The sequence below is a fragment of the Amblyomma americanum genome, chromosome 2 (assembly GCF_052857255.1).
Source record: "Amblyomma americanum isolate KBUSLIRL-KWMA chromosome 2, ASM5285725v1, whole genome shotgun sequence".
Lineage (NCBI taxonomy): Eukaryota > Metazoa > Arthropoda > Arachnida > Ixodida > Ixodidae > Amblyomma > Amblyomma americanum.
Genome location: NC_135498.1, coordinates 99,243,633 through 99,267,179, shown reverse-complemented (window position 1 = coordinate 99,267,179; position 23,547 = coordinate 99,243,633). Strand labels below are relative to the sequence as shown.

Sequence of the window (23,547 nt, the reverse complement as noted above, 5' to 3'; positions counted from 1 at the left end):
TGAATTCAAAACCGTATAAACCGTAGGTTAAACAGATTTTCATCCTGATAAAATTAACCTTTCTAGCTCGCAAGCTCTGTAGGCCACACGATTGGCTATTTTTATATTACCTGCCTGACTCTCAAGAGTGGCGAATTTCCTCAATCCGTTTTCTCCTTTCCTAGGTTTACGACATGGCCGAGGAACTGCGGCAGGCGTTCAACGTCCTCATCGACCTAAATAACTGGATGGACCCGGAGACAAAGGAGCGGGCGATGGTCAAGGTGGGTACCTCCCCCGTTGCTATGCACAGAGCAGGACGAGCCAATTCCTTTCACTGACTTGTTTATGAGTACGGCCCTCTGAGTTTGTCGGTTGAATTTTTCAATTACGTGAGAATATTTGGCTGCGAGATTTGCCGGCATCAAAGGGCATTGCAAGACCTACAATCATAAGACTCCGGCCTTACCACTGTAAGACGATATCGCTTTCGCTGCGAACTGATAGGTAAATGCCAGAATGTCAGAGCCACAAGGTTCCGAGCAGGCGGGCGATAAGGCAGCATTACTTTTAATTCTGTTTTTTGAAGCCGCCTTATAGCTGAGGGAATCAGCAATCATGGCTGTTTCAGTGAATCTGCAGAACTGGTGTATGCTCCTGTCTTGAAGAATTAATTTAACCTGGAATAAATATCAGTTACCGAAAAATGTCCATATTTGCTTCGTAAGCAGTAGCCATAAATACTTTTCGATGTTCCTTTCTCAGAAAACGCACGTTTGTTTTCTTCATCCTTGCGTTATGGGCTGAAACGCCTAATATAATTTTTATCTGTTGTATGCGTATGTGAAATTAGTAGTTGAGTTGAGCGGCTGAACATTCAGTTTATATTCTGTAATATCTGCTCGTTTTCTATTTTGTGGTTCATTCTAGCTCTCTCGCCTTCAACTGAACATTGGATTCCCGCCATGGATAAGGAGCGATCGCGATTTGGATCAATACTACAGAGAAGTGAGTGAAAATTGCATGTTAACGCCCGAACAAATACACAGTTAAGTTTCATGTGTTTGTGCAAGAATTAGTTTTGGTAGGCTGGTAGCTAAAGAACGCGTACAATCAGACGCAGTGATATTTGCTTAAGACTAATATTATCATCATCACCATCATCAGCCTGACTACACCCATGGCAAGGCAAAGGCCTCTCCCATGTCCCTCCAATTAACCCTGTTCTTTGCCACCTGCGCCCACCTATGCCTGCAGACTTCTTAATCTCATCCGCCCACCTAACCTTCTGCCGCCTCCTGCTACGCTTGCCTTCTCTTGGAATTCATTCCGCTACGTTTAAGGACTAATATTATAAGTACCTCTAAAAAACCATTGTACATGACCAAGATTAAAAGACTTCGGTTCAGTTGAAACATCAGCCGTCATGCAAGCATTCTGCAACCAAGGTATGCGGAAGCTCTTGCATGCATGCTGGGAAATATTGACAGGCACTGTACATCGATCTAGGTCCGGGAAGCGAGAAAACCTTTCCCAGTGGGGCCATTCTTCCACGTCTACGCCACGGAATCCCGCAGCTTCTACAGCTGATGCCAGTAGGAGTACTGCATGAATGGTGGAGGTGGCGGTGCGATACCGATGGACACGCTCCATGGACACCTGAATACAGATGGGCTGCCCATAAGGGGACCTGAACAAAGCTCGGAGGAGGAGGTCGAAGGACTAAACTGAAAGATCGCGACACAGCTTCTTTACTTGTGAGACGGAGGGCCTCTGTAATGCCACTGTCAACAATACGGCGCTCCACATGATGACAAAGCTAGTCGAAAAATGATGATGCTGAATGTTCACAGATGAATATAAAGTTCATGCACAATGTTTCCAATACCTGCAATAGTGCACTTCACAGTGAGGTAACCATAGTCTTCGGCCATCTGTTCTTTCTGTCGCTAATCTGTGCTAGCCTTTTCTGTAGGCAGAGACTGCGCAACGAGTTGCAGTGACTCGATTTCCGCAATGCCATTCATTTAACTTGCATCGCTCTTTGCTTTGCAGCTTCCTGACCTCAGAAAGGAAGACTTCTTTGAAAGCGTTCTTCACGCGAAGAGGATTTACTACCGCATCCTCTACGGTCGGCTGAGACAATCCAAGAGAGCTCAGTATTTCGGGTACGTATGACTAAACCCCATATCAAGGACAGTCTAAACATCTTGCAACCAGCAAATCACTAGTGAACGTGTCCCTCTACAAAGACTGGTTAAGCTTTTCCTGTATCAAACGAGCACTCCCAATGGTGAGGCACTCCACAGAGCTTATCGTTTTATCCCCATGGGATCATAAAATCCTTCATATATGGGCGAATAAGATGTTTTATGTTTCATTAATTTATGTCATTTAAAAGTTCTTGAACTTACGCATACGTACGTGACTCAAGTACGGCGGTGATGGATTTCATTGGTGTAATCAAACCTGCAATTCCAGCGGAGATGGCATAAAACGAGAACACGGGATGCCAGTACGGCTCTCAGTTAAGCAGAGTGACTTGAATGACGATCTCGAAGCAAGTGCGAAGGCCTTCATCGTCGCCTTGACTTTTTGGATTACTGCGTCTAACCACAGACGGAACGCTGATGTCACTACATTCATTCACAGAGAACTTTGCGTGCCCTTCGTTAAGTTTCACCCAAATGTAACTCGTCTGATCGCTAAAGAAACGATGTTCTGCAGTTTGCGAGTGGCTTGACTGAGAGTAGCTTGCTACATCCTACGAAATGTAGGTTATCTTCGAGAAGTTTTTATTTGTCTACATCTTATTTCAGATGGCTTCCGTCTGATCCCACATCGACAATGCACTACAGCTTAGTCGGAAACTACCTGCGTGAGTGACTCCATATCTTCAGTGAATGCTGAGCTCTCCTGAGTAGGACTGTTTGATATCTGCCCTTTAATTTGTGCCTACAGTGTGAGACTGATATTAAATGTGTAGGACGCTACACGCGTAAGCATCTACATCCCCTGCGAAAGCTCTTCAGCCCATTGCATTCACTGTAGTTGAATGAATGTCCCTTAAATGCTCCGCTACACGGAGCATTCAAAGTACACGTCCAGCGCAAGCTTCTCTACCGAGAGAAGAAACCTTCTTCTAGCAACTTGAGGCCTTTTGGTCTTTAACGGAGTCGTGATGGATCAATTATGCGTCTGAAGCAAAAAGCCTTTGGCCTGAAGACTTTTAACCAACACTCTGCATACATGCTGCTGTAGAAGTACACATCTACAGAGCCTCGGTCAAAAGTCTTCAGTCCACAGGGCTTGCTCTTCAGCGGCAGAACTGGGGCTTGCGGCATTTTTGAACCTCGCTAAGACCAGATGGTCTTCGTACCACTCTTAAGTTTGACAAAGGCTGTAAATTGAGATATACATATTATGGGAGCCTTCAATGGATCATCATTTTTCACTTGTACATACCATCGCGAACACCCCAGTGCTCCGCCTGTGGCACGCGACTCGGGTTCGCCAATAGAATAAACACCAGGCACGGCCGTCTTCCCGTTTGGGCCTAGCCTTCTTTGAAAAGCGTCTCGGCCTTGCCTTCCTTCGCAGTATGCAGTATTCTCAGCCGTCTTTATAATATTTAAAAAGCATCTAATGCGTGTATGTGGAAAAATTTCGCGCATGCGGTCCTTATTACGAAAATTGTATGACAGGTACAATGGAGAGGAGCTACGCCAACTAACCCAGGGAGCCGGGCAGCCTGACTGGCGGCAAGGTGTGGTGCCCTATCTTAGAGCCCGTTACACCTCTTATAAGCCATCAATTGCTTGATATGGTTTGCTGAGAACCATGCCCTAAGACTTCGTATTTCGTTATCATGTGCCAAGTCATCAATGGTTAAGGAAGGGATTATGGCGTTTTCACTAGCGTGTCTGAGCCCGTTTTGCCTAATATACTCGTACATATATCAACATATACATAAGTGTAATGACTGCTTTTCCTTTCTCTGAGAAATGTATAGACCTCGTCCAGTGGCTTTGACATGCGATCTCAGTGAGTGCAGCATTCCTTTAATCAGAATTTCACTGCATCGAAGTTTCTCCAAACTTCAGCTTCCTTTTCTTGTAATTTAAAGATACAGTAGATTAAATGGGTAGGCAGATCTCTTCAAGGGAATATGTGGGGTTGTTTTGCAGACTGTGGTGCAAATACAACACCATCTTTAAATAAGCACCGACAGAACAGTACGTGTGCACAAATCCGTATCAACAATTTGCGCTTGATATGTATACTTGTTGACTAAACGAAACGCTCCACATTTTGCAGTGGACAAGGACAGCTTTCCCTGTGTAATTCCTCTGAAGTGTGAAGGTACACAGGTGCATACAACTAAATACTAATCTAGTGGTGGAAGAAGCAAAGTTATTAAATTAACGTAGGCTACGACGGTTAAAAGCGAACCTCATTCCATGTCGAGAATGACGCAGTGCAGCGGAATCGAACATTTAGTGACTTCAGTCACTCGGCAGCGCTACGAACGGATCTAGGGTGAATGAATGAATGAATTCGTTCTTTTGCATTTGCTTGTTTGTCGAACACATCTGGTCGGATCACCAACTGTACAGGTGAACTATATTTTTTTTTTCAGTGCTGCCACTCGAGTACATCCAGTTCCCGTTTTTTCTCGTCGACATGCCGCCGTAAGCTTGGCACCGCAGCGGTGTCTTCTTCAGCTGTCTTTAGTCAAATTTATCTTCGCCAGCTTGATAGACAAAAGATAAGATAATAATTAAGTTTTACGCTTGACCTTGAGTATCGCCTCGTATTTAGCCACGGCAAGTTGCTTGTAGCACAAATATTTTTGATCTCCAAGCGCTGCACCGAGATCTGTAACGGGCATCGTAGTTGAGCGTTCTTGATTAGATGCGACCTTCTGCGATTCCATTCATTCACACAAGTGTAAATACACGGGAGTCTTTGATTTTGGCTTCCATCATAATGTTGCTCAGCATTTTCTGCAAACTGGTATCGAACAGCATGACACCATATCGCAAATCACCACGGCTGGTCACGCGGAGCTCTGTCTAGTGGTTTATTACAACGGTCAGTGCCACAGGCCGCGGCTGGCAGCTCAGTTCAATAACTGGGGTCGTGAAGTGCTGTAAATATTGTGCTGTGGTATACTGGGGTTCCCGTATTCTGTGCTCACGGTCGACAGTGTGCACTTAAACATTGTTGCCACTTCGATTCGTCAAGTGATCGCTTTTGCGATTTCTCGCTTCACACATTATAGACAGAACTTACCAGTTTGGCTCACTGACGGGCACATCCCCTTTGTCACTCCACGCAGGCCAATTAACTTCGGCGCCCTGGGGACTATACTGGCCCAGCAAATAGTCTACGGCTTCGGAGAGCAAGGTGAGAAAATTATACTCACCGCTTGATTTATTCACGTTTTGTTCCCTCGTGCAATGCCGTCTAGCTGAAAGCGGTAAAATGAAAAGGAGGAAGCAGAACTAGACGCAATTCGAAGGCCCGCTCAAAGGTGATCAGTCGAAACTCGCACCTTTGGTGACTGGAACATTGGTACGGTATCAGCGAGCATGTGCGAAAGCGCTCGCCGTCTACCACAGGGGTTTTTCGTTAGAAGTTTGTGACTCACATGCCCGACAGAGCAGTCTGCATTCTTTTGTTTTGTTATTTTTCGTGTCCAACAGACAAAATGCAGCTAGCGGAGATCCAGTTCTATACAACGCTATGCCCAGGTCTTGCGCCAGAAACCTACCTACAAGTTTGTGAAAGCAGCCATGACCATCAGAATAAAGATTATGTCGGAAGCGCTGGTTTCACCAATGCTCAGATTTCAGTTTACGGGAAGAATTGGCTTGAAGGGTTTTATATGGTGCAGGCAACACCAGCGTATTGCAATGAGCTCCTCTCAATAACGCTTTAGCTTCTAATTTTTTTTACCTCCTCGTCCTCTTTTCAAAGCTCCTCCCTTCTTTTTCTCTTCTGGCCAGGATCCCTGTACGACGAGTACGGCAAGCTCTCCGAGTGGTGGTCTCGCGACACGCGCCGCAAATACTCGCCGGGCGTACGCTGTTTGCTGGAGCAGTACGACGCCTTCACCGACCCCATCACCGGGCAGAACGTACGCACCGCAGCCGTTCTCTGGCGTCGCATCCATTGATCGCACATCGACGCATGCCTACGAGGGAAGCAGTCTCGGTCCAACAGAAAGAAAAAACTTCGCTAGTGCTTCGTCACGAGCTGGAAGCGTTGGGAATGTGATTATTGCATGTTGGGGTTGTCGCCGCTGTGGGTTGCATAAGGCGCGAACAAGACCGCGAAATCGTCGTTATGGATGCCACACTGGGGCTCGATTACTGATACATCCCCCCCCCCCCCCGGATGAAAGGGGCACGGCCTAATTCGCCTATCAATTAATCCATTATGCATTACGCTCTGTATTCGAGGAAACAGAATCAAGCACCTGCGTACAACCTTGGTTTCGTCTTCGCACACCCAGTATGTACTGTAAATAATATTAAGAACGTACTTAATTATTACTCACTTGTACACCCGAATTTCTTATGGGATGTTGCTGCAGCGGAGAAAAAAGCATTCGCCTAGTCCAGTGAAATAACACCGAAATGAACGTCACTTCAACCAACTTTTTCTGTTTAACGAACTTTAACGAAATCAGCTGCCGAATCCCTGTTGCATCCGTGGGAACTAATTTCAGCGCACTGCAAGTTTTGGTCCAGCGAGCACTGATCATTTGGAAGCACTAATAACATGCTGTTTTCGGGTCAGAATCATTCATTTCAATAGACATGTAGCAATCTTAACCCGCGATATTCCGAAACTGCGCAGTTCATGAAAGTTCACAGCGCCGTACTTTGGCTTGCAAAGCTTTGGGGCTCCATGTCTGCTCCAGTCTGCTGCGGCAACGCAGCTGCATTGTAGCTTGACGAGTAGATGAACGTATTCGCTAGAGCACTTACCTCACTTCAGCTACAAAATCATTAATGTATATATACAATTTTAAAGTGTTTGCCATTCATTGGACGATTGTTTCCAAAAGGTGCATAAAAACACGAAGTTGGCGAAGGTGGACAGAAAACTGCAGCAGAAAATTACTGCACTTGATCAAAACTGCAAATTACCGATCGCCAAGTATCAAGACTGTCAAGTACTACATCCGTAGTGCATGGCATAGGGAGAGGTCGGTCAGATGGTTCTTGATAATCACAAAGTGAACAAGGGAGGGAAAGCTTCAGGGTGGCTTTGAAACGCTTCGACGAGAGGACTTGTCTTCGTCTGGGCATCGCTATAGAGTTTTGTACGTTGCGAAATAAGTGCTTTGGAACAATTCGTGTTCTAGAAATATACTTCGATTCAAGACAGTGTTTGCGTGTTAATTCATCTCGATAAAATGAACTTTCACTTAAACGAACATTTCCTCATAATCCGCAGAAGTTCGTTCAAGTGGTATTTCAATGTAGTCGTCGCAGTGTAGTCGTCCGTGCGCACTGTTATCCCCGCACGTCGGCCTGACGTCACGTTTTTTTGTCATTTGAGCGGCGTAGTATGCAACATAACCTGTAGCGTACATCGTCGCGCGTTTGAACAACATCCCTTTCTTTGTAGATCAACAACTCCTGGTGTGGTAAATCAAGAACACGGAAGTCATTCCTTGCCGAGGCACTAATAAACGTCTACTAACATTCGTGTCGACGCAAATTAATCCCATTGAGCTTCATGAGCCATTGCTTAACGATGAGCTCGGCTTATCAGACATACTTTGTCATTATAGTGAAATGCGCTGGGCAGCAAAAACCCTCATGTTGAGCCGATATTCTTCTATCATTTTTTCTTCTTTCAGCTCGACATAAACGCCACCAGGGAGACCGGGGTGTCCGACAATGCGGGCATCAGACTGGCTTTCAAGGTACAGGCACGGACTGCCTTAGTGAGCGCGGGGGGACGCAGCTGCCAGACTTGTTAAACAATCATCAATTCGTCTTCGCTTTGTTTACTTGTGCGACCAAAACCAGGCGTTCCGTGTGTACCAGATGAAGTACGAGGAGCGTTACTCACTGTACACCATACGTGGCACAGAGCCCCGAAGCATGGAGCAGATCTTCTTCATCGCTTACGCCCTGGTGCGTGTCCTAGGATGACGCAAGACGCTTCGCATATTGCAAACTCAGAACGGGACAGTGGTTTCGATCTAACAATATTTTATTACGCCCTTAAAGCTCCTTACGGTTCCAAGTGACCAAGATTATTTTTGGCCCGCCATTGATTCGGAGTTCCCGGGTTCGAACCCTACCGCAGCGGCCGCGTTTCGATGGAGGCGAAACCAAAAAGGCATCCGTGTGCTGTGCGATGTCAGTGCACGTTAAAGATCGCCAGGTGGTCAAAATTATTCTGCAGCCCTCCACTAGGGCACCTCTTTCTTCCCTTATACTTTCACTCTCTCCTTCATTCCTTACGGCGCGGTTCAGGTGTCCGACGATATGTGAGACAGATACTGCGCCGTTTCCTTTCCACAAAAAACGAATTATTATTATTATTATTATTATTATTATTATTATTATTATTATTATTATTATTATTATTATTATTATTATTATTATTATTATTATTACTTCCCGAGGAACGTGGCATGTTTTGATGCATTCGGTGACGCTCCTCATCGGCGACGCTCTTCGGTAGAAGAACGAGAAGCGGCAGTTTCGATTCACCAACTCCTGTAGCCCGGACCTGGCGTCATCGACACCTTCGTGCTTTTTTGAAATGAAGGACCATCTGAAGGGTTCGCGCTTCGTCTCCAGGCAAAACACACTGCATTGTGCCGTTGTTGGCAGCAGCCGCCGCTCTAATTCTCGTACACGATGTCACACAGAGACTATGCATCGGGGCTAAAAAGAACCTCCGCTAGCCGAGACTGCTTCAGAAGATGACGCGCTCCTAAGAAAGAGGCCATGTAGATTTGAAAGTATTTCCGTCACTTAAATAACAGCCGAAGCTAGATGCAAAACTTGTTGAACACGCCTCGTGTGCGGCTTACATGCTTACTAAGGGCACAATGTTGCGCCACTTGGTCAGGCCTGCATACCCAGAAGTTCTGAAGACGCGCATTTTTCAACGGGAAGCTTTTTACCGACACAATTTTTTCATGCGTTGTAAAATTCCACCTATAACTATCAGTATATCCGTAGATCTCCCCTCGGCAGACTTGCACTTTTTGCACTTATTTGCTTCCTTTTTAAAGCATCCTCATAACCTAATTGTGAACAGTCTGTAGAGAATGCAATGTATATCGATTCTAAGAGCACTTGAGATCTGATAACCCCCCAATGCGTTCGGTGCAGCTCAGGTCGGCGCGTTTCTAAGGACAAAGAAAACGGCGGAAGAGTTCAGGGAAATCAATATATACTACCAGAATTTCTTTCCCCTGAGCGAAGGGACGGATGGACGGACAGACGGACAGACGGGAATATGTTCTATCGTTTGTTCTCTGTCTTGCTTCCCGCTATAGTCTGCGCCTTCTCCGTCCGGTCATATGGCTCCTGAAAACTTTATGATCACTACGCACTACGGCGGCGGCGCTGTCTATGAGAAACTCGACCATACCGCTAACGTTGTGCAAAGGCAATGATCGCTGTGAGCTCAATGGATCTTTTTGTTGCTTCAAGCCGCTTTGGAGCTGTAGTGTAACTTCTCTCTGAACGGGGTAGCAAATGATGGTGTTTTGGAAATGGTCAGGTCTTTGTGGGTGCTCCTGGGATTAAAGGGGGTTTTGTCAGCCTTCATATTCCATTGTGGCCGCTTTATGGAGAAAGATCGAAGGTTTAGCACCAGAAGAAACATCCCTAACCTTTCTTCACCTCGATGAGGAGAAAAATATCGGTCAACTTTTTCTCACGTTTCCATTTCCCTATTAGATAACGCTTATTCTAGAACCCTTTTTCCGTGTGCTTTTCTTAACTAATCACACTACACTTCTCATTTTTGATGGGTTCATACTGTGCCCACACAAAACAGAAAAGGGTCTCGAATCATGCAGAATAACCTCGTGGTGTTTTCTTTCGTTTTCTTTCCGCCCGCAGTCCAGGTGCGAAGTAACGCGCAAGCATTCCATTTACCATTTCCTGCGCCCAAGAGAGCAGGCACCCAATCGCTTCAGGTAAGGAGGCACGCCACTAAGTGAGACACACTGTCAGATAGACATGAACATCAGTGCAGGACCCTACAACATGCCCTTTACATAGGACCGTATATTAGTGCTCACCACAGTTGCGATGAGCCCAGAAACAGCGAATGGAAGTTGCCACTATAGGAGGCGGACTGCTTCCAGGTCATGGCGTATGTTTGTGGCGCCGGTTGATCTTCGCCTTGAGGGCGCATGCCTCCAGCTAGGATTTCGATCAGGCTTAGCCGGTGTACTGCGCGGTAGCCAATTTGTGGGCGGCTTCTAAAATTCCCGCTTCAACATCTAGGCCGGCGTATGTCTGCTGGCGTTGTTCTTTCCCTTGGGGCTTCTATGGAGAGACGGATTCATGGATAACTCTTGGAGGGGGAAGTGTGGGGATGAAGGAGGAGGAGGAACTTCATTTTCAGAAAAAAAAACTTTAGGTTTTCAACGTTGGGCTTCTACTTGTCCAAGAGTCTGTGGGCCTGGGCCTCACGGAGAGAGCTCTGTCAACTAGCCATGTTCTGGCCAGCCGGTTGAGCAGCTCGCAGGGAGGCCTCCCTTGAGGAGGATTGGGATGTTTTTTAGACCACGACATCATGAAATATGTGCTTCGTCAAAACTGAAAGCTAGTTTCGTTGATGAGGCACTCAAGGGCCGGTTGTCTGGGCCCCTGAAGAAGACTTACAGACCTGCATTCAACGTGAGCACGCACTGATCTGGGTAACGAGAGATCATAAATGGCGGTACGTATAATGCTGGTGTTTCCTTAAAACCCGTGTCCTCTGAATGCAATAGATGCACGCCATGCCTCTGTGCGCACTAAAAACAACGGCTTCTTTTCACAAAAGTCGAAGTTTATACGCCTTCTCGCTTGTTTATTTGTTCGTTCGTTCATTCATTGATTCCCTTAACTTTCCCGTTTTCTTTTCCGCAGGACTCTGATTCCCCTGATGAACTTCGAGAGGTTCTCGAGCGCATTCGGTTGCAAGACTGGAACCATAATGAGCCCCGACCAGAAGTGTCTTGTCTGGTAGCTGCCCGACACGCAGCCAGGAAGCACTGGCTACGTTAGCATAGCAATAAAAATAGGGAGATTGGAGGCAGGTTTTTTTTTTAATTCATAAATGGCATACGCGGACGCGAAGCATTCAGTGCCTACTTTGTGTATTAAAGCCCGAGCACAAATCGTATTTATCCTGGCGGTTTTCCCTCCTAAAATATGGTGACTTGCGGTAGTGAACAACTCACGACTTGCATCCACGACGCATACAAAAAATTCACAGAGACATCTCAGTAAATTTACATTGCCATTGCGACAGCATAAGAAGCTGTTGATATGTTTACCTGAAGTGGCGTCAATTCCGACCTGGTGATGTCACTTCCTTCCAGCTACTGGGTGACTCCACTCTCCTCCACCCAATCAGTGAATTTATCTTCCGACGACTCATTTTCTGCCTGATGAGGCTTCTATAATGATATTGCATTGAAAAAACGGCTGTGGTTAAGCTCTGGTTAAACCTGGAGTGACGCGGTAGCTACAGCTGGCCGAGTGAAACTCGCTCAGTTAAATTGCAAAGTCAGTCGTTCGCCGCTCCGTTTTACTGGGCTTTCCTTCATCCTCGTCCCTGGACGTGGATTCACTCTCTGCCCACCTCTCCACTCACCCCCCCCCCCCCTCGGTTTCGCCAGCGCGCCGCGCCGCCTCAACTGCTCCGCACCACGTGACCAGCCACGGCGCCGCCACGCTGAAAGCTCGAAATGCTAGCGTAATGTAGCTATCGCTGCAAAATCAGCGGCAACCACTGCATTATGCCATTTCTGTCCACTTAAACGGAGGTGGCTGAATGATTTAAAAACTAACAAAACGCACGAGCAGTTTATCGGTGCATATTGAGAGAAAAAAAGCCCTATGAGCTTTCATTTTATCAACGTCATCAGCAGCTTGACACCGCTCACTGCAGGGCAAAGACCTCTCTCTCCCATGCCTCTCCAATTAATTCTGCCCTTTGCCAGTTGTGGCCACCCTGTCACCACAAATTTGTTAATGTCGATCATCCGCCCACCTTTTTGCCGCCCGCTGTTAAGCTTGTCTTCCTCTGGAATCCAGTCCGTTATCCTAAAGGACCAGCGGCCATCTTGCCTTCGCATTACGTGTCCTGCCCTCCCTCCTTTGCAGAGTCCGTGTGCATTTTTTTCTAAATTGCGGATTTGCTATCGCAGTAAAATCTTTTGGGCTAGTGGTATTGTGCTCGGTGTCTACCGCGCGAAAAAGACGAGGACAGCGTAAAAGGAAACACGTACCACACTCACAAGCGCAGTTTCAAGCTGCTGCTGCTGTTGTTGTTGCCTCAAAAACGATGGCACATACCAACGTTGAGGTATTGGCCAGGGTTTGGTGCAGGTCCAAACAGGAAAAAACGCAGTTATGAAGCGTTCGTAAGTGTAGTACGCGTTTCCTTGCTTTGCCCTCGTCTTTTTCGCACAGAAAAAAAATGTTATTCGTGCATGGTTTGTGATTTCTTGTTCCATGTCTGGAGATCTGCTCGCCCCTGTAGCGCCACGTGTGTAGCGGTTAGTGTCGCCTTCAGCTGCCTCGAAAAAATAATTGCCTGAATCAGAATCTGACAGCCATAATAGTGGCTGGTAGACGGAGCTGCCGCAGCTGAGGCTTTCGCCACCCAGACTAGCTTTCTTGCACTGACAGGAGCACTACTTCCGCAGTAAAAAAAAAACGGCATCTTTGAACCATCCAGCTCTCAACCGCGGTGTGTTCCACGGATAAATGGTTCACACCCTCGCGGTGTGTCCGCGAGCAGCCGCCGGTGAGAGATCGTGCGCTGAGAACATCCGAGAACAGGCCACTCTGCGCCGAGTGGAGAGGACAATAGTTGTTTGCTGCATACCTTTGTGTCGGACAAGGGAGACGTCGAAATCGCCACCGGTCCCACCGCTGCACCTACCGTCTCACAATTCAGGCGCAGAAGATTCCAGCTCGCAGCAGACTACGTTCACGGAGCCCTACTGCAAAGACATCGGTGCAATGTCGACAGCGCCACCTCCTCCTGCGAACGTGGCAGAGGGGAGATGGTAGTTCCTCAGCCTCTGCCCGCTCGCATTGGAAGCCCCATCAGGAGAGGTCGAGAAGTGCACTACCTTCCCGATCACGTTCTTCCGGCTGGTAGAGTTCCGCGCTCCAAATGCATGATGATCCGCACGTTACCGGACGCATTGTGCGCCATTGGTTGGCGGAACCCACTTCTTTCCCCCTCACTGCTTTCCTCCGCGGTGCGAGGAAGTTGAGCCCGAACTCTCACAACACAACTACCGACATGGGTCGCAATGGCTCCGGCAGCCGGTACACACCCGCCACATGCCACGGCAACGGCTCCGGGCAGCTTACAGTAGCTTGCCCGTTGTGCCATTACTCTGGTGCTGTATTCTGCCCTAAAGCGCGTATTTATATTGTTATGTAGAAACGAACGTTTCCAGCCCCTTTTTATCAGCGCATAAGTGTGGCAGCACAGGAGAACGATGCCACAGGACGTCTGTGCCGACTGCAGCAGCAGGGGCGCCCCCCCCCCCCCTTCCAATCCCTGCAAGCGACAAATTTTGCATAGGAAAATTATACTCAACCCCATTTTCGGCGACAAAAATTTGAAGAAAACGTGATTCAAATCCGGCCCCCATCCACCAGCCACGCCGTCTAAGAGTGACCCATATATCCGCTCCTGACTGGCAGAGGAGCCACCGAGCTGACCCCTGCAGCCCCCCCCCCCTCCCCCTTGGCTTTGGGTGTTGACCTCTTGGCCATTCACATGGCTTTACTCTAGCAACCTTAACGATTTCGGTGAAGGTTCCTCGGCACCAACAGAACGCAGGGCCCACAACATACGGCGGTGAGTAACAAACGCGATAGCTAGTCGTCTTCAAGGCTATTTACGACCGAAGCGGCATCAAGATACAAAATCATTTTTTTTTAATTACGGTCGATATGCGTAAGGGGGCCAAGCGCGAACTTGGTGCACTAGCACTTCAGATATTTCTTATTATAAGAGCCATATTAGTTTTTCCGTGCTTGTCAAATATGCGAATGCTCACATGGATAAATTACGTGTCTTCGGACCCACCATTTGGATACAATCGGCATGACCAACGTGTTTACCAGTTCGCAATAGCTGATCCAACTGAGTATTCAACTGGAACGTGACCTGTCAATTAGACGGCTGCTGTTTCCAACGCTTCAATTGGTTCCAATGGTTCTTTTGTGTGCAAGTGCAAAAGCACTACTTGAAGACGTCAAACCCAACCATGAATCTTATGTGGAACCTCGGAGTAACTCGGGTAAGCTCGGGTTGGTTCGGAGGATTGTCGCGCTAGCTGCATCCAATGGGAGGAGGGCATCAAGCTAGCTGCCGCCAAGTGGACAGAGGGTGGGAAGATGAAGAGCGAGAAACGCGGTTGCGTGCACTTGCAGATGCCAGAAAGAAGAGGCAAAGAATGAAATCGGGCTTTTGCACGTCTACTCGGTTTAACTATGTGCGGTGGGGCGTCCACAGGAGGAAGTGGCTTCCCAGAAGAAAAGGAAGGCGCGGGGGCCCGCCGTGGGGGCATCTCGCGACGGAGCGCGAAGAGGGGCAAGTGGCCGTTAGAAAAGAACACTGGTGACACAGAACAGAACGAAAGAAGAGGACACAACACTATGTTAAAACCCTGCCGCTTTCTTTGTTTTTTGACGGGGGCTATAGCGGCGCTCTCATTTATGGCGTGTCTCCACTCCGTGCGTGGGTCAGGCCGTGAGGTTGGGGTATACGGGTGGACGTCCGAGCGATGTGTCGTTTTTATACAGCTGTAGCACACTAACCTGCATAATGGGCCTGCACGGATGACACTCGAATTACGCTTCCATGTAATGTTGTGCGCGGGCAGCGATTGCTACTTCTGCAAATGTTAGCGCAACATAGAACATTCACGTGAAAGACAGGATAACGCATGGAGGTACAGTAAGCAGCCTCTTCCATAGCGGACCTACTCCAGCCTATAAGTTTCGTGTATTTATGACTGTCCGCGCGACCTCGAACAGAAAGAGAAACTCAGCAGTGAACGCCGGCAATGCAAGAATTTTGTTTAAGCCGTAAATTCTGGCTGTTCTCCTCTGCTTTGTTCCCGCCACAGCCACGACTCCGGGGGCCAGCGGCTGAAAGAACGCGACCGGCGCCGCGTTCCAATGGACCAGAGCTTTTTTGGGCGATGCCAGGGGCATCTAACTACAGCTATTCCATATCAGTCTTATGACGTCAACGCAAGCCCGCCTCCAGCAGCGCTCCATCCGCGGCGCTCTACACCAAAGATGGGCAGATGGCCTCATCTTCGCCTTTGCTCCCTCATCCTCACCACTAAATCCTTAACCCGCCCTCACCCTGATTTTGTAAAGCTCCCTCGCCCTCCCTCGCCTTCACTTCGTTGTGCCTCCTTCACCCTCGTCCTCACAATGAGCGCTTTTAACGTCCGAGTTATTTTTGTTTCCTGCACATAGGAGCAGGTGTTCCTTAGTTGCTCTAAACTCTAACTTCTGTTGACGGCGTCCGATTTTGGCCGTGTCGAGGCCCACAAATCTTGCTGAGCACTCCGAAGTCCTCAGTAGCCAATAATGACTGCAAGAAATAGCACAGGGACTACGCTCATACTGTGGTCGATGACTGGTCAGTCTGGTACTACCGGCAGCGGCTAAAATGAACTGTGCCCGGGGAACCGGGGCTGTGAAAAGCGGAGAAACGTTCCTCTAACTGCGCACTAAGTATCCAATCAGAAGCGAGTTCCAGAAAAATTTTACTCAGGGAATTTCTTTCTTCCTTTACTGACACGTCCAAGAAAGAAATGGACGACACCTCAGGTTCGCACAAACTATGCGAGGCAAATGATGCAAGTCTTAGTTACTAACACACTTAAATTAAAGGAATGGTGGTGTGAAAATGATGGCTTGAAATGAAGTATATGAGACATTTTCTCTGTTGTATGGAGGATAATGACAGTTTTTTCTCTTAAATATTGTTTGTTGTACATGCTTGTACATCCTCTCTGTGTCTCCTTATAAACAGAAAATTTCGCCTCCTTATCTCCATTATCTCATATTGAACACCTAATTTTGTACTCAGGTTTATTAATTAGAACTGCTTATTAGTGATGTGTTCTAGATGTATGATTATGATTTCATGTATCGTTCTTCTTCCCTGTCATATTGCGTCATTATCACTTTGATTAAACTGGTAAAAAAAAGAACCTTACATGTTTCGTCTCTATTGCGCTTCGAAATTGCATGGCTTATCCAAATTCACCCTGTGCTTTATTATGTTTATGAATTCTGTATGCTCTCTGCTGCCTTGTAGGGGGCGCCGGGCCTAGTGAAGCTACTCTGAAGTAGCTTTTTGCCCAGGGGCCTTTTTCTCTTTTAGATAAATAAAAAATAGGTGTATACCGTCAGCCCTGCTGAAGGGCCATTACAGGAGCGGAAATCATATAAAAAAGAGAAAAAAGCAAATCCAACAAATCCGATAAGGCTAACGCGCAATGCATGCAAACAAATAACTGATCCCAATGGATAACAGAAGTATGCGGATATACGTATGAATTAACATTGATTACACAGGACAGCAGGAATGTATGCAATCCATACAGCACACCATGGCACACACAGACACAATGCGATACTCAAGCGCCCTTAAGGATATTTGAAGGATAATGCTATAGACAGACAAACAATAAGTGAAGAGCACAAATTTGTTAGTACCCTGTTGATTTTTATTTCATTGTTTATAATAAGAAACAGAAATTTCAACCCGTCATACTTGGTCCGTATTTCTAAATTGGGAAGGTTTTCAAGCTGACATAGCTTAAAAGGGGCATGAAATCGATCATATTTGTTGAAGATAAACCGTGGTGCTAACCTCTGGATCATTTCCAATTTTTTACCGTCTTTCTCAAAGTAAGGATGCCAAACAATTTTCGAGTACTCAATTATAGGTTTAACCAATGTCCTGTAAGCCAATTTTTTTAATTTCTGGCGATGCACTGTTCAAATTGCGCTTTTGATTCCAAAGCGCCTTGTTATCCTTATTACAATTTTCCTCGAGTTGTCTATTCCATTTCAAGTCACTTCTCTACATTAAACAAGTATATTTGTGCTCCTGTGCCCTTCCAAGCTTGTTCTCATGCATGCGATACGAAACTTGCAGGATCTTCTTTTTCTAAGTAATAAACATGCATACCGATTTTATGAGATCAATAACGTTTTGTAGGCTGCTCTGCAACTTTATTCGGTCACTAGCTCTTAGTGTAAACAAGTCAGTCGTCGGCAAGTAATCTTATTGGACCAGAAACGAGGTTAGGCAGGTCATTAATAAAAATAAGAAGTACTTAAGGAGTAGCCCAAGGACACTTCCCTGGGCCGCTCCCGACAACACCGGTTGTAAGCTGGACCTGTACGTGCCGATTTCGACATATTGCTGGCGGTTTTGTCCACACGAGGTGAACCATTTAGTGAAGCTGGGATTCTTGAACACTGTATTGATATTTAACGAAAGTGTGAGATGCGAAACTTTAACAAAGGCTTTAGACTAGTCTAGATAAATAAGGTCCATCTGTCCGCGAAATCTTATCGTTTCTGAAGCGTCATGAACCAATTCAACTAACTGCGTTATCGCAGTTAGACCTTTGCAGAAACCATGCTGTACTGGTGATAAGTTATACATTTCAAGGTAGTTGGAGAGGTGTCTAGATATAATGCGTTCTGGTATTTTGGAGCAAGTACTAGTAAGGAAAACTGGCCGGTAATTGCTAACCTGTTTTATGAACCAAAAATATTCTGGCTAGTTTCCATGCGGTGTGGAAGGAACCATTCACAACTGATGAATGAATTATTTTCGTAAAGAACTTGGGCACCCATTCAGCATACCTGACTAGGAATTCATTAGGAATACCATCTGGTGCGGGCTTTTTTTGTGTGTCAATATTATGCAAAAGGCTCAGGATACCTTCTGTGGTTATCCTACAGACCGAAATAGGAGGATAAGCAGAGTAGTCGGTGAGGATTGGAAAAGCGCTACTCAGTTGACGGATTTACGTACCGCCAAAGCTTATCCGGCGCTTCGGAAAAGAAATTCTTTAAAGCTACTGATTTTACCAGGTATATTACTATTTTGGGAACACGCCTTCCGTTTTCTTCTGATTTTACGCTTTTCATGAATAATTTCTCTGTTGATCCATGTACTTCTCGCAATTCTTATTCTTCTTTGTAATAAATTTCTCTATGCAGTGGGTTACGACATTGGAAAATAAATAACACAAATCATCAGTGCTCGCATGTTATTGATAGAAGTACATGAATTCATCAAAGGAAGCTTCAGGGTAATCTAGGCCACTCGCATTGTCTGCGGACTGAAAATTCAGAGCTCTAATTTTGGGTCCCCCGGAGAGACGGATGGAGACATACTGAAAGTAGCTACCGGCATTCTATATCATCTGATAATCTGTCGTCAACATGACAGTGTGTCAGAAGCCTCATCAAACCATCCGATACTAAAATTAGGCCAAGGATAGATGAAGTTGTACCACGCAGCAGTTATTACAATTCCCACCTTACTCCCTTTACGGCGCAGTTCGGTATTCCACAGATATGTGAAATAATTACTGTGCATTTTCTTCCCTCAAAAGCAGTTTCCAATTTCTCTTTCCTCAGTGACTAGGTTTCTTCCAGAACTTCAGGTCAAAAAGAATATGGGGCGATTATTACCCGCCGAAGTCCCGAAAAAATAAAACCAAAAAGTGAAAAGCACTATTAATAATCCATCGTATTCCTTCGCAGCCGACAGCGTTTTATTTTATTTAGAAACCCGAGAGACCATAGAAGGAGAAGATTGGTTTGGTTCATGGGGTTTAACGTCTCAAAGCGACTCAGGCAATGAGGGACGCCGTAGGGGAGGAGTCCGGATATTCTCGGCCTCCGGGGGTTCTTTGTGCGTGCACTGACATCGCACAGTACACTGGCCTCTACATTCCGCCTCCATCGAAATGACACCGCCGCGGTCGGGATGGAACCCGCGTCTTTCGGGTCAGTAGCCGAGCGCCACAACCACCTAGCCACAGCGGCGGCTAATCGCAGAATGGCAAAGAGGGTCGTCTTAAAAATATCAACCAGTTTGCGGGTAAAGCCCTGATACATCAAGCATCTCTAAAAAGTAGCTTAAAAGACCAGGGGTTAATATATACTTTAACAAGTGCATGCTGCGTCTTCCAGGCTGCTTAGATTGTTCTTTAAAATGACAAAGATTGTATAGGTTCGCTAGCACGCCGGAGCCGCATTCAGAAGAGAACCCCCAGTCGCTGTGCGGCCAAGCATAGCGTAGTACAGGTGTTCCGTGAGAATGTAGTGGTTGTAATTCGACGCGCATTGCTTGGCAAAGTTATCCGTGTGCAAATTCATCGCCAGCACGTAAGGTCCCCTGTAACTCGAGGAATTCGTTGGTCCGCGCAGGCGGCTCAGGTCGGCCCGTTCCCTAAGTGTGTCAGGAAAGCAGGTCGTGAGGTACACAACGGGACGGCCCGTAGCGTTTCCTAGCCCGCTGAATGCGAAATGCGACACGCAGGAGGACATTGCGGAGCTGTCATTCCTACAGAAGCCCCGAAGCCTACAGGCAGTGTAGAAAAGTGCTCTGTATAGATGGTGTCCAATGTTTATGGCACTCGTTCTCAAATCCATATCAACGTGACTTGACAGTGGCGACAAGTCCTCCACAACGCACAACTGGTCAAGAGCTGCCCGCGGCGCATTTAGCGCGTACCGCAGCATTTCCTGTTGGAACCTGTCGGTCAAACGAGAGCAGAAACCAGGCGACACAGCTGGACCATACGGATACACAAGCTCTCCTCCAATAAAGAAGTAATCCACTACAAGAGCGACTCTGTCCACTACGGCTTCGTAGACAGGTTCGAGTCTCAACATAACGGAAACAATATGGTTCATGCCGTAACGTTTGAAGGATTGTCGAAGTCTGTTTAAGAGGAGCGCAAGCACATCAGGGTCGTTGCTGGAACCGCAGCCTGCTTGCGGCTCCCTCCAGTCAACAGTTACCCCGTTCAGGCGGTAATCACTCATAGCGTTACTCACGCTTAGCATCAGGCGGTTCATCGTAGCACTGTCCCGACCCAGCCTCGAAAAATGTGGCGCATCATTTTCGAAGCCGCCCAAGGCCAGAAGTATCTTGATTACTGGAAATCCAAGCCTGTCTGTGATGTTCCGCCGTTGGTGTAGGCCATGCTGGCGGTCAAAGCTGGGCAGTCGGCTCGTCAGCAATCCATTCTCGATTCCCACCGACCAGTAGATGACGTGAGGGCAGAGGGAAAACGGCAATGTCTCGAACAAGAATTGAAACTGGGTTCTGTTTGCTATCACCTCCTTGTTGTTGTAGGCGCAGAAAAAGGGCATGGAGGTCAGAATTGAGGCCGAGCCGTTGTAGTGAGGGCCCATTTGTAATCTTGCAGGGGGTGAGTTGACCACGGGTGGTTGCAGACATCGGCTTGGCACCCCGCTCCAGGCATCGGTAGAGGTCTGTGGAGACGTCGTCGTTGTTGACGTCGGGAGGTACGTTGTCGCGTTAGATGATGACACTGGAACCGTTGTTGAAGGTGATGTCATCGTTGTTGATGGCGAAAGATACGTTGGCACCCGAGAGGATGGCACTATGAGCGTTGGTGCAAGTGAGGGCACTGAAGAGGGGTAGCTTGGCACCGTAAACGCTGACGGTGGAAGGGATGGTGAATAGTGGCTTGGACTGGTGAATGTAGTCGCCGGAAATGTAGCTGTGGGACTTGTCATGCTAAATGTGGACGCCGGTACTGACTGCGAGGGATATGTTGGCAACGTGCGCATTTGTCCACCCCCTGGCGGGATGGCTCCATGGACCAGGTAAGGGACCAGCAGCAGCCATGAAGCAAACACAAGCGGGAAGCATACAGCTGCCCACAGCACCCAGGCTTGCATGCACAAGCGCTCGTCCTGAGCGGTCACTTCATCGCGGGCCTGAAACCGGAGCTCTGGAGATGTCACTGTTTCTTCTGGACTGGAAAGGGGAACCACGGGCGGCTGCATTATGACCACAATGTCCGGATCCTCTGGTGATGCTCGAAGGTGCTGTCTAGCCGCCGGCACTCTGGCAATCGGGTACACGGGGACGTGAGCGCCGAGGTCGTCAAGTCTCGGCGGCGAGGCGTCGGTTCTCGAGGGCGGCTGGGAACCCATTCTGGTTAGTGAGGATAGTCGCATGTATCAGTGGCCGCGTTAGAAGTCTTGGCTGGCGAAACAATGGAACAGCCGCCGGCTCCTTCTACTTCTTTGTTCGCCACCATTCTCGCGCGCCATGATGGAAAGAAGGAAGGAAGGCCTCAAACGTTGCTGGCACATACCCACTACGGGGAGTGGCCAAGACACAGGCGGTTAATTACTGGATACACGAAATTTTTGACGGGAAAAGCAGTGGAAATAGTATGTAGTCTGATAGAATGGAAGAGGGAAGGAAAGCGATTCAGTTAACTTGGAGATTGAAGACGGGACAATTGCTTAATGTGCATAATAGTACACAATGCCTGTAATGTTGCAATGTCTTACTGACTGAGATCGGGAAAAAAAAAATTAGAATGGGAGTCGCTGCGTTTCTTGAAGAAAATTTTGCACAGCAGAGCGCACACTCCTGTCGCTTCGTCCAAGCAAAGAAGCGCCAATGGAAAGAACAACCGCGGAAGACACAGGCAAGCCCAGTTGATGAAATGTAATTTGCAAAAGACGCTTCCTCAAATGAGAAAAGCGGCGGCAGAACAGCAGGAAGTGATCCCTTGTCTCAGGTTCGGCACAAAAAGGGCACAGTGGGGAAGCTGCCAGTCCAGATCTGTGAAGGTAGAAATTTAAAAGGGGAACCCGGCAACGCAAACGCGTGAAAGAGACCTCTAGTCTGCGTGAGCGCCAGTCTTTGCTACTCCAAGGATGCAGAAGATGCTGATATTGGGGAGATGATGTAAGAGCCGAGGCAGCAAATTCCTGAAATATTGTGTAGCTGCGAAACCTCACCGCAGCTGTATATGCACACGATGGTAGGACAGTAACAATTGGGCCGCTGAGAGAGGCTCTTGCTAAGGAATCTGCAACCTCATTTAAGTGAAAGCCCATGTGGCCTGGTACCCAAAGCAGCCTTACCGAATTTAGATGCAGCGGAATCAGGAACTTAAAGAGGCGTAATGGCCGAGAGTCAGTGGGTGAGGATAAGGAAGAGCAAATGGACAGAGAGTCTGTCATAACCACGACCTGGGAAACGGTAGATTCTAATTTTCGTAAGGCTAAGATTACTGCTAATAATTCAGCCAGAAAAATTGGAGTGAAGTCAGGAAGACGGAGAGAAAAAGACCAATCCAGTGAAGGTGAAAAAATTCCCACACCTGCCTTTTCGCGATCCTGCGAGGCATCGGTAGCAATAAGAATATGAGAGGGAAAGGACCTTAGGTGGTCCTGCAATAGACCCTGAAGAAGCGGGAAGGGCTGCAGCTTTGCATTCGATGGGAAAATGTCATCGAATTCAATCTGGACAGATGAGGAGTTGTTATATATTTGGCGGACATCAGTGAAATGAATATTTATGCGATCAAGGAGGGACTGCACGTAACATATCTGCGGGGTATGAAATCGAGACCAGGCAGCACCAAAAAAGGCGGAAGGTTGACTAAGAAATATTATACTGGAAGCGTGAAGAGGTGAGTCGCACAAATTTAAAAATGTTTGAACTGTTAAAAGGCGAAACCTAGCTGATAACGAAGGCATTCGCGCCTCAAGGTGCAGAACAGCATTGGCGACATATTTTGAAACCCCAGACAAAGGCGCAACGCCTCACGCTCCAAAAGCACAAGAGGGCGAAGTTTATAGGCAGGAGCTCCTGAGAATAAAACACACCCGAACTCCAAAATTGGGCGGACGTACATTTTATAAATCATCAGAAGCGTATGCCTTCTCATGCCTGACCTAGCACTACAAAGCCTGCGCAGGATGCCAATGGCCCGAACTCCTTTTGCAGAAACTTGCTCAATGTGTGGCCGCCAGGAGAGAGTAGAGTCGTATATTACACCGAGATACTTCACCGTCTGAACTTGAGGTATTATGTTATTTCTATAAACCAGGCAGATGTTTACAGGAACAGAAACTGGAAATACTAACAATGCGCATTTCTTCACATTAAGGGACAGATGAATTCTTCCTAGCCAGTTGTCAAGAACATTGAGGTAATTTTGCAGGGTTCGATAAAGAGTGTGAATGTCACCTGCTGATGCAAAAAATGCAA

General features: G+C 47.3%; 1 protein-coding gene across 1 annotated transcript in view; it reads left to right on the top strand.

Moving 5' to 3' along the window:
• The window catches only part of LOC144119927 (neprilysin-1-like), a 32,831-nt gene extending 21,620 nt beyond the window's left edge, over nucleotides 1-11,211 (top strand). The window contains exons 12-21 of the mRNA XM_077652429.1: nucleotides 165-263; nucleotides 910-987; nucleotides 2,035-2,147; nucleotides 2,799-2,857; nucleotides 4,619-4,670; nucleotides 5,321-5,388; nucleotides 5,991-6,121; nucleotides 7,859-7,924; nucleotides 10,092-10,168; nucleotides 11,112-11,211. Of these exons, the coding sequence (XP_077508555.1) occupies nucleotides 165-263; nucleotides 910-987; nucleotides 2,035-2,147; nucleotides 2,799-2,857; nucleotides 4,619-4,670; nucleotides 5,321-5,388; nucleotides 5,991-6,121; nucleotides 7,859-7,924; nucleotides 10,092-10,168; nucleotides 11,112-11,211 (843 nt within the window). The remainder of the gene's footprint in view (nucleotides 1-164; nucleotides 264-909; nucleotides 988-2,034; nucleotides 2,148-2,798; nucleotides 2,858-4,618; nucleotides 4,671-5,320; nucleotides 5,389-5,990; nucleotides 6,122-7,858; nucleotides 7,925-10,091; nucleotides 10,169-11,111) is intronic.
• The last annotated feature ends 12,336 nt before the right edge of the window (nucleotides 11,212-23,547 follow it).